The following is a 10,992-nucleotide window of genomic DNA, read 5'->3' as shown; positions in this document are numbered from 1 at the left end:
TGACCTCCTATTGCTGTAGAAAAATAAACCAGCCTCCCCGATCCTCCGCTGCAGCCCCGATGCGGCAGGGAATGGTTGTGAATGCTCAGCCAATCACAGGCTGCCATGATGACCTGCCTCAGCTGGGGATTGGCTGAGCAGCATTCCCTGCCGCATCGGGACAGGAGCAGGAAGAGGAGCGCAGCAGCGGAGGATCGGGGAGGCTGGTTTACTTTTCTACAGCAATAGGAGGTCACTGGAAGCCATTTTTATTTCGCTGGACTACCCCTTTAACCCCTTCCCTGCCGTCATGTTCAGTTAAGGTGAATGTGGTGGTTTACATTCGGCGTCAAGCTCAGGAGAATTCATCCAGGAAACGAACGTGAAAATCCTTCACGCTCTGCAACAGGAGTCTCAGCTTCTCCACCGGCGGAAGAATGGTCATTCTGGAAAAGAAAGGAGACGCCCGTCAGGGGCAATTCACACTGCGCACTGCATATCTCTTTTGGTCTCTGCAGGGTCAATGGAGGTCTATGGACACATTTGACATATGTGCTGAGAGCTTTTCCAGAGCTCATGTCAGAGTGGACAATACAATCTACTGCTCTCTGGTATCAGCCGGCCGGGGACAGGGTGACTATGGGATGATGAGAATCCGACTGTAGGGCTAATGAACACAATCTACTGCTCTCTGGTATCAGTCGGCCGGGGAGATGGTGACTTTCGCTCATTCCACGCGGTGAGCCTTTAGCCGTACCTGGCCGATACAGTCATCCTCTCGCTCATATCACTGAAGAACATTACAGTCAGCCATACGGTCGTGTGCAAGAGGCCTATGGCTGTACAACTGATCTGGGATGGCTCTTACTGGGAGTAGTCAAAGTGCGGGGTAGGTAACTACTCCCCATGTTCCAGGCTGGGTTTTGCCAGGCCTTAAAACCACCCAGCACTGCCAGGTGGAGAGGATTACCTCAGTCTGACAGTGAAGCTCAGGAGGTGTGTGTGTGCTGGAGGGCCGAGACCCATCTGTAAGGGAAACAGGCCCCCTAAAAAGCCTGCTATGGACTGCTGGAGGCAGAAGAAGGTGATTTTTGCTATGTGGACTTTCCATTGTGTGTGAACTAACACCAAGACTGCAAAGTGACGTTTTGTTTTATGTGTGAAAAAACACGGAAGTTTGATTTAAGAACTGGTAATTTCCCTCTGTACTGCATCCGCACACCCGGTCTACCAGAGCGAATACCCACAATATATTAGGAAAAAAAAACAAAAATAAAAAACACTTACCTAAAGTGATAAGTCCCCTCTCTCTGTCCGAACCCGCTTCCAGGAACAACGCAGATCCCGGTCTCCTCCAGCAAGCGCATGCAGTAAAACATATCCGGGGCCATCTGCAGCTCCTACGGACATATACAAGGCAGTTTCGTTTTATATTTAACCCCCTAAGTACAATCCCTGGGTGACTCTGGCCATGTCGCTAAGGCTACATGCACATCCGTATGCCATCCGTTTTATTTTTTTGCGGATCCATTGTAACAATGCCTAAAACGGACAAGAATAGAACATGTTCTATTTTTTTTTTGCAGGGCTACAGAACGGACATACTGCTGCGGACAGCACACCGTGTGCTGGCCGCATTTTTTGCGGACCCATTGAAATGAATGGGTCCACAGCCTATCCGCAAAAAAAACAAAAACGGAACAGACACGGAAACAAACAACGTTCGTGTGCATGTAGCCCAATACTGTGACTTTACCAGTCAGGGTCTGCAGTAGACAAAAATAAAAATAAAAAACGGAGATGTGATTTCCTTCAGTGCAATGCCTTGCTATAACCACCAGGTTGCGCTTTAGAGCCTGCAATTTGTGGATCACAGAACCTACTGCAGCCACTCATCTACCTGGATCTGAGGATTATACATCACAGTATATGGCGCCACACTAACCTCAGCCTTTTCTACAGCGCGGGGAGGGATGACGATCTGGGGAAAGGCGTACATGGCGCCCTGCAGAGGGTTGCACCGAATGCCAGGAACCTGGTTAAACAATTCCTCCGTCAGCTTCGCCTTGTGCGCCAGGGTGGAGAGAACAGCTTCCTTCTCCTGAAAGGACAGGACAGACAGGTGACCGGCCGACACCGGCAGCAACAACTCCCTACGATAATCTGGTAGCCAGACGTACCTGGATGAACTGCTGGTAGGACTCCTCGTCAGGCTGCGGAGGGTTCACCACCACGTCTATGGCTGCCTGGCCAGACACTGGAGGACACAGGCGCACAGACAGCATCTTCAGCAGCTGCGCTTTAACGTCAGGGTGCAGGTTCAGCACCTCCATGTACCCCCCACGGTATCCACACCTGAAGAAGACACGTCCAGTCACAAGGTGGTACCCGAGGTCACCACAGTCTAGTGGTCTCCAACCTCTGACTCACCAGCTGCTGCAGAACTACAATTCCCAGTATGCCCGGATGGGTCAAAAGGACACACTTGGTCTCCGTCGGGTTAATGAAGGTCTATGGATATGTTTGACATTTGTGCTGGGAGCTTTTCTGCAATACAATGCAGAATACAGTCTACTGCTCTCTGTTATCAGCTGGCCGGGGACAGGGCGACTCTCAGTCCACACGGTCAGCCACAAGCCAGTCATGGCTGACAACAGGAAGAAGTAGACAACTGGGTGTCAGCTGTGGACACCCCCTGCTGATGGCACAAGCACCGTTTGTGAGCACACATCATACCTTTAGCTACCGGGCAGACAGGCGCGGTGCGGCTGGACGGGCAGGGGCAGCGCAGGCAGACAGGTGCAGCACAGTTTACCCTCCTCTAGGCTGGCACTTACTCTCCCATGTAACCTTTAGAGGTGGAGTGGAAGGAGGCGAGCTCTACGTTGCTGCTGTATTCCGGGCCCATCTCATGCAGGACTTTCTTAAAGGAATGGAACTGGCAGTCCTGAGAATAGACATTGTCCTGATAGACCTAGAAATACACAGAATGAAGAGGGGTGAGTGGTCACTGCTGGCGGTGAAATGCTGCGCCCTCTCGGACACAGCACAGCGGATCTGTTCTGTTCGGGGCGATCCTTTCCATTACAGTTGGTAGAGTTACTGCAACGTCACCATATGTCAATGCAAGAACGGTTCCCACCTCATCGGCCAGAAGAAACAGTCCCTCCTCCCGGGCAAAATGGATGACTTCTTCTACACAGCGCTGGCTCTGCACCTGTCCTGCACCAGGAAGACACAGTGAGCTGTAATAATCTTATCCACCGCACATAAGGACGCCCGTGCCCCCTGCTCACCCACCTGTGGGGTTCCCTGGGTTGATGATGCACAGCACTTTGGGGTTGCAGTACTCCTTGGCCTGGTACAAGGCTCTCCTCAGCTCGCTGACATCCATGGCCCAGCAGTGCTCCTCGTCCAGGTAATAATTCACCTGCACTGCGTTCAGCTCAGATATGGCGGCCGAGTACAGGGGATACTGGGGGATGGGAATCATAACCCCCGTCCGGGACCGCCCCTCCCCCGACACAAGGATCTTCAAGATGTTCTGAAATACACAAAGAACTATAACAAATGGAGATGCATAATGTGATGTCGGTGAGGAGGAAGCCTCTAACCCCTTCAGGACCTGCCTTTTCTGATCCTTAAAGGGGATGTCCGGGATTCATAAAATATTTTGGGCAAAGGCGGACAATGTGATAGAATAACCAATACTCCCCTGCTAGCTCCGCCCGCGGATCCAGCACTGCCGCTCCCCGCAGGCCTACGTTTAGATTGCTGCAGCCGATCGTTGGCCTCAGCAGGGAGCAGCAGGTGAGCATAGTTATTTTATCACATTTAAAGGGGTTGTCCAGTATTTTGATACTGATAGCCTAAACAAAAAGTCCCCAAAACAACAGGTGGTAGGTCGGCAGAACTTACAGCGATGCCCTCGCTAGCTCCCGTGGTGAGATAAATATTGTCCGGATCTGCGGGAATGCCGCCATCCCTCCGCTCGATATACCGAGCGACATCTTCCCGGATGCAGGTGATCCCCTGGCTGGTGCTGTAGGAGCCTGGAATTAAAGGGAGAGAGACCGAGAGAGTCGGCCGGATCCTTCTGCAATCTTATGTATGGGGGAACCCTCCATTCCTCCTCACCGGCATGTCCGCAGGGTGGGGGTGGAATGGAGCACCCCCTCGACCATGACTCCATACGCCCCGGGGCTCTAACCCTGTGATGTCACTCACCGAGGCTTTGTCCTCCGCACGACTCCAGAATGCGCCGGGCCCTGTCCTTAGCATCTCGTGGAAATCGCGGGTCGTCCAACAGATCGGGATATGTGCAAAGTGCGACGACCTGCAGTAGGAAGAGTCAGGGGTCAATGCAAATATACAGCCAAGGGGGTGACGAGCCACGGAGGGGCACTCACCTGCCGGAGGAACGTGATTGGCTGCTGTCCCATGGCATGGGCATCTCCGATATTCGCCTTGATGACCTCACTGAACGGTTTCTTGATTCCCTATAGACGTAACATATCGATGTTAGACGGTGTCCCCCAAAATGGACCCCAGTTCCTTATGCTCCCCAAAAACCTGGGACCTTGACCTTTTGTTTATCCTGAGCTTCCTGCTTCACGAATAGAATGCAAGAACCGTACACCTACTACTGTGACATTTTCCAGCGCGGCGGGAGGAATACTCTTCCCTGCCGAAATGGGCACGGTAATGTTTTAGAATCTGGACTCCCCGGTGTCAGGTAGCGACGCCCCCCCCCCCCCCCCTCGTTGTGATGGTGCGGGGCCCGGCTGTTACCGTGGTAACTGCATTTCTTACAAAGAGCCCATTGTGGAGCCTCCAAAATCTCCAAGAATATTCAATTTTTTCCTCAGATCTCGTTCTTCTAAAAATACATTTCTAAATCTGCACAAAACGGTCACATTTCAGAGCCTTTAACCCCTTAGCGACCGCCAATATAAAATGGAGAATTTCTGGAGTCTGAATTATTTTTGTTGTTGTTGTGCAAGTGTCAGCTTGTATATCGATAGCTGGGGTCAATAAAAATTTTTTATTTTTTTTTTATAAATAAATCAGAAAAGCCTTTCAAGTGTCAGTCTTCACTACAGTTCTAAGATTCTATTCGTGACCTGCGCACATTCAGAGAGCACTTGGCATTGAAGTGGTCCTCCAGGCAGGGGCGGATTGGCCATAGACCTTACAGGGAAATTTCTATAATGACGGAATGAATAACGGAATGCCTCTAATGCATTCCGTCATGGAATTGCGTTATGGTCCGTGGTAACGGAATCCATAACGCAATTCAGTAAATACCACAACACGAACTTCCAAATATGAAATTCGCTCATCCCTAGCTGTGCGCGCTCTTGCGGTTCTGCCCCACTGCCTCCAACACTGCTGCCGTTTTTGAAATAAAGCAGCCATGTCCTTCTTATTCTGGACAACCCCTTTAACAGAGGGGCTCCCCCTTTCATCCAGCAGAACAGAGCGTCCCTTCCTCTAGGGCAGTGTTTCCCAACCAGTGTGCCTCCAGCTGTTGCAAAACTACAACTCCCAGCATGCCCGGACAGCATTTGGCTGTGCGGGAATGCTGGGAGTTGTAGTTTTGTAACAGCTGGAGGCACACTGGTTGGGAAACACTGCTCTAGGGGACCCAACACATCCGTGCGTCACACAGACAGCCCATTAAATTCAATGGAGACTGTGTAATTCTTCATTTGCCCTGTGGAGGCGCTGCAGAGGATTTGGCTGCTGGGGTTATACTTATCTCTGACATTCGTGGCACGTCGCTAGGATAAGCTGCTCCTATCTCCTAACAGGCTCCGTACAGCGTAAGCGCGGCCACTTCTACTATGGTAGTTCCAACAATACCGTTGCGCCGGCTCAGCTACTGCCAGCAGTCCCATGTCAGTGAACGGAGGAGGGTTGTACTTGCCATAGAAATGAATGGGATTGCCGTGACCATCTTAAGAAATCCAACACTGCTGAATTTCTTGCAACGCCTGTGGCGACCCCATTCATTTCTGGCACTGCCCGGAGCTGGGATCTCCTTTGGCCTCCGAGTCCTATCGCACCGCCGTCTTCTGCGGAGGAGCGGGCAGCAGTTCAAGGAGACACAACAGCTGCCGCCCGGCCAAGGAATGATCTCAGGAATAGAAGACGTCCCGGCAGCTCCTTCTCTGCCAAGGTCTTTCCTGAGACAATCGGGTCTCGTTCACACTTCAGCGAATCACGGGCGCCGCGCGGATCTACGGGTTTTAATGTGCTTGCTCGCACAGCAGTGGTTTCCCACGGACCGTGGGTCGGAGACGAGCGCTGCTCTGGTCTGAGGACGATGGTGAGCGAATCGGGTTTGGATCGCCGTATCAGAAACCGATTTGTTTGCAAACAATATAGCCTACGTCCTACCGTAAAATGTATGGCCTCCTATGCTGGGAGTTGTAGTCCTGCAGGCTATCACACAAGCTATGCCGGGAGCTGTAGTTCTGCAGGTTACCACACAAGCTATGCTGAGAGTTGTAGTTCTGCAGGCTATCACACAAGCTATGCCGGGAGTTGTAGTTCTGCAGGCTATCACACAAGCTATGCCGGGAGTTGTAGTTCTGCAGGCTATCACACAAGCTATGCCGAGAGTTGTAGTTCTGCAGGCTATCACACAAGCTATGCCGAGAGTTGTAGTTCTGCAGGTTATCACACAAACTATGCCGAGAGTTGTAGTTCTGCAGGTTACCACACAAGCTATGCCGGGAGTTGTAGTTCTGCAGGCTATCACACAAACTATGCCGAGAGTTGTAGTTCTGCAGGTTACCACACAAGCTGTCGGGAGTTGTAGTTCTGCAGGCTATCACACAAGCTATGCCGAGAGTTGTAGTTCTGCAGGCTATCACACAAACTATGCCGGGAGTTGTAGTTCTGCAGGCTATCACACAAGCTATGCCGAGAGTTGTAGTTCTGCAGGCTATCACACAAGCTATGCCGAGAGTTGTAGTTCTGCAGGCTATCACACAAGCTATGCCGAGAGTTGTAGTTCTGCAGGCTATCACACAAACTATGCCGAGAGTTGTAGTTCTGCAGGTTACCACACAAGCTGTCGGGAGTTGTAGTTCTGCAGGCTATCACACAAGCTATGCCGAGAGTTGTAGTTCTGCAGGTTACCACACAAGCTATGCCGAGAGTTGTAGTTCTGCAGGTTATCACACAAACTATGCCGAGAGTTGTAGTTCTGCAGGTTATCACACAAACTATGCCGAGAGTTGTAGTTCTGCAGGTTACCACACAAGCTGTCGGGAGTTGTAGTTCTGCAGGCTATCACACAAGCTATGCCGAGAGTTGTAGTTCTGCAGGTTACCACACAAACTATGCTGAGAGTTGTAGTTCTGCAGGTTACCACACAAGCTATGCCGAGAGTTGTAGTTCTGCAGGTTACCACACAAGCTATGCTGGGAGTTGTAGTGCTTATGTCACTTGCACTTGTCCCTTCTTACCAGTCATGCTGGTCCTTGTAGTGCCCACTGTCTCACCTGCTGCAGCTCCTTCTCGATCTCACCAGCCTTCGTTACAATGGGTCCCCGCACCGCGTACTCCACCGCCCGGACCTGCGGGTTCATGGACTGCAGGGTGAGGATCCTGTCCCGCGACGGGCGGACAGCCTGGGCCTCGGCGGCGACGGAGCTGCTGTACAGCCGGGGAGCATGGTCCCGCAAAAAGTAACGGAGCACCGACCGCATCCTCATCTTCTCCCGCACTCACTGCGTGACGTCACGCCCACGTGGTCTGTCAACGTGGACCGTACTCATCTATGAAGAGGAATATAAGTGATCGCCCTCTAGAGGCGATCTGTATGAACTACAGGCCGTGGTGTAAAACTAGCGCAAGAGGCGTTGTCTGTGGTAACCAATCACAGCCCAGCTCCTATGGAGCGTCCTGATCGGTTGCTATGGGCAACCGCGCCCCTTCCTGTCTGCAATGGACGAAAATACTAAAGAAAAAAGTATGTTTAAGCAAATATTAATAATTAGGAATATCATCAAATGCCAGGGTGCGACACCCAGCCGCTACTGTATTACAGGCTTAAGTGGTCCGGGAGTCAGAGAGTGTTTAAAAAAAATTAAATATGGTTTCTGACATTAGGAAAGATCTATTTTATTGCAATTTTTTTTCTTATTTCCCTCCATTTTTCCCATATAGGCCCTGTTCACATGGAGTCTTTTGTCCCCAGAAATGTGGTGCAGCTGCTCAAACCTTTCTTGGTGCGGTCACGCAGCCTCCCATTAAAAACAATGGAGGCAGATTCCACATGGGCGATGGCGGCTTTTTTTGCACCAAATCCGCAGCAAGTTTCCATGTCAAAAGGTGGCATGTGACCGCGGCCGTTAGCAACAGAAATTAGTGTTGTTTTTTGCACACCCGAGTATGTGCCCCCTTTATTATAACTTTTGAGTAATTGAGGTGAAAGGGGGGGGGAAAAAGCAAAAAAAAAAAAATAAATGGCAAAAATACCAACACAGGCTGCACATGTGTCTTTTGAAGTTGTAAAAAAAGCTGCTGCAAAAACACCAAGAACTGAAAATCCCCTCAAGATGGCCTAAGAAAATCAGTTTGTGATACCCGCATTAAAAGGGTTTTTTGGGTGACCTCTCCAACACCCGGCGCTAGAAAAAACGGAAGTTACTCCATGTGCATTCCATTTCCGTATGTCCGTATGTCTGTTCCGCCCAAAAAATAGAACATGTCCTATTATTGTCCGCATTACGGACAAGGACAGGACAGTTCTATTAGGGGCCCGCTGTTCCGTTCCGCAAAATACAGAATGCACACAGATGTCATCCGTATTTTTTGCAGACCGCAAAATACATATGTGGTGGCCGGGCGCAGGGCAAGGGGTCTCTTAAAGGGAAAGTGGAGGCGTTGCATTTCAACAACGAGGGACAGGGTTCCCCTTTTTGTAGATATGGTGGTACCCAGGATAGGAATGCCAGAGTGGTGTAAGGGTCGCCTAATGTCCCTTGGCGGTGTAACACGTGTCACGGTGCTCCTACATGGATACACTGGAAACCCCAAGCGTGGCCGTCCACTGCAGTGAAAAGGGTAGTTGAATGGTGATGAAGGAATACATTGGTATAATGTTGAACAGTAACTTTACTTGAGTAATCTTGCATAAGAAACAATCCTCAGGCCTTATCTTGGTCATCAGCAGATTTTGGCTTCAACACTGGCAGGCGAACACACTCAGCTCTGCTACATCTGTCACTCTTGAACTCTGCTATGCTGACAGGATTAAATAGAAACTTTTCCTTTCTGCTGCACTTGGCTTTCTGTAGTCTGACTCTCTCTCTCTTTATCTTGACCTTTATTCTTATCTTCTTCCAGGGAACTACACTTCCTGGCTTGTGAGGCTTGTAGCTGGGCCCCTGGGTCCCACAGAACTGAAGGTGTTCTGCAGACTTAGGCAGGGCTCGCCCGAAAGGACCGAGATCCCTGCAGCACGACCGGGGTCCTCTAGACTCTGCCCTAGGAGGGGAAGGCTAAACTGACCTTCACTGACTAAACTGACCTCCTCCCTCTCTAGAGAGGGCTGGAATTGACAAAATTGTTCCATTCCAGATAAACTAGTTCTGCCAATATTGCCGCCACCTGCTGGTGAACCAGGCACATTACATGTAACATAACAGTTGCATAGAAATAAATACACATTTTTGCAGGATATGAAAATAAGTGCATAAGATGACATTGGGTCAACCATAAGAGATAGTGATGGGGCAAAAAGAGTGGCAATGCCCCCTAGCGAGGCGTTACACATACGGTCGTAAGGCAGTAGATTGTGGGGGTCTGGGTGGCCAGTGATTTGTCACATTGTTGGGAACCATTTGTAGAATTAAAGGGGCTGATTGGCTGTCAGCAGTGACATAGGCGTAGACCGTATACGGGGAGCGGCGGCGTAAATTGACCTTCGTGTCATGTGCTGCAGATTTCCTCAGTGGATTCCATCCTCTGCAATGCACAAGGTGAAATCCACGGAAAACCTGCAACAAAATCCGGTCCAAAGGGTACGGCCGACACCTGGCGTAAATGCTATGGATTCTGTGCAGTTGCGGAAAATCGGCAACGTGTACCAGCAAAGCGTTGGCGTGAACGGAACGCGCTGTGGGTTTTCAAGCCGTAGGCATATTAGGCCTCGTGCACACGACTCTATCCGTTTTGCGGCCTGCAAATTGAAGATCCTCAAAATACAAAGGCAGTCCGCATTTTATTTGCAGACCCGTTTTTTTCAACATTCTGTCGACATATTCCATCTTTCTGCGGAACGGACAAAGGGACGCAGAAAGCACACAGATGATCCATGTGCTTCCCGCATCCGTTCTGCAAAAACGAGGACCTGTCCTAAAAATGAGGACCGTGGGCGCATGGAAGTCAACTGGCTGCCCAAAAATGCGGATGCAACACAGACCACATCTATATTTTACGGATCCACAATTCGTGGACCGCAAAATGGATACGGTCGGGTACAGGAGGCCTCAGGCCTCGTTCACATTTCCGTGCAGACAGCACATGCAGCCATTGATTTTAATGTGATTGTTCAAGCACTGTCGGTCAGTGAAAAAAAATCATGGAGGCGTACAGTACTTTGGTCCATGATGCAGACCAGCCCATTAAAGTCTATGGGTCAGTGAAAAATCCCTGACACAACACCGATTCATTCCCTATAAAATCTCATTCACTGGCCTTGCACTGTAAGCCACCATATTGGAAATGAGCCTCAACAAAACCTATCAGCGCTGCTCACAGCAGCCAATCAGATTCCAGCTTCCATTTTCTCCTGAGACAGTTGTACAATGAAAGCTGGAATCTGATTGGTTGCTATAGGCAACACTCTAGACTGGCTTCTCTCTTCTTTGTCTTATACACGCCCCTAAGCGAAGTTTGATTGACTAGCAGAACTCCACGCCCATTCCACTCTCCTAAACCGATTCTGATTGGACGCCTGACGTCATCGCTAATGCGCGTTCACGAGAGGGGGCG

At 50.3% G+C, this 10,992-nt stretch overlaps 1 protein-coding gene across 1 annotated transcript; it reads right to left on the bottom strand.

The window, feature by feature from the left end:
• Positions 1-258: 258 nt before the first annotated feature.
• GPT2 (glutamic--pyruvic transaminase 2) lies at positions 259-7,722 on the bottom strand. Its single transcript, XM_044270466.1, has 11 exons — positions 7,494-7,722; positions 4,389-4,478; positions 4,207-4,315; positions 3,898-4,031; positions 3,280-3,523; positions 3,122-3,201; positions 2,817-2,953; positions 2,160-2,334; positions 1,925-2,080; positions 1,267-1,379; positions 259-425 (listed from the first exon to the last, which is right to left on the bottom strand). The coding sequence occupies exons 1-11, from the start codon at positions 7,704-7,706 to the stop codon at positions 335-337; spliced, it is 1,542 nt and encodes a 513-aa protein (XP_044126401.1). The 5' UTR covers positions 7,707-7,722; the 3' UTR covers positions 259-334.
• Between the last annotated feature and the right edge of the window lie 3,270 nt (positions 7,723-10,992).

Source organism: Bufo gargarizans, chromosome 10 (assembly GCF_014858855.1).
Source record: "Bufo gargarizans isolate SCDJY-AF-19 chromosome 10, ASM1485885v1, whole genome shotgun sequence".
NCBI lineage: Eukaryota > Metazoa > Chordata > Amphibia > Anura > Bufonidae > Bufo > Bufo gargarizans.
This window is presented reverse-complemented; position numbering and strand designations above follow the sequence as displayed.

Excerpts from the sequence above, each read along its gene's own strand:
- GPT2 (XM_044270466.1), bottom strand. The coding sequence starts at position 7,706 with ATGAGGATGCGGTCGGTGCTCCGTTACTTTTTGCGGGACCATGCTCCC. Across the intron at positions 4,479-7,493 it reads TCGAGAAGGAGCTGCAGCAG|GGAATCAAGAAACCGTTCAG; the intron begins GTGAGACAGTGG and ends TTACGTCTATAG. Across the intron at positions 3,524-3,897 it reads GAGCTAGCGAGGGCATCGCT|AACATCTTGAAGATCCTTGT; the intron begins GTAAGTTCTGCC and ends TGTGTATTTCAG.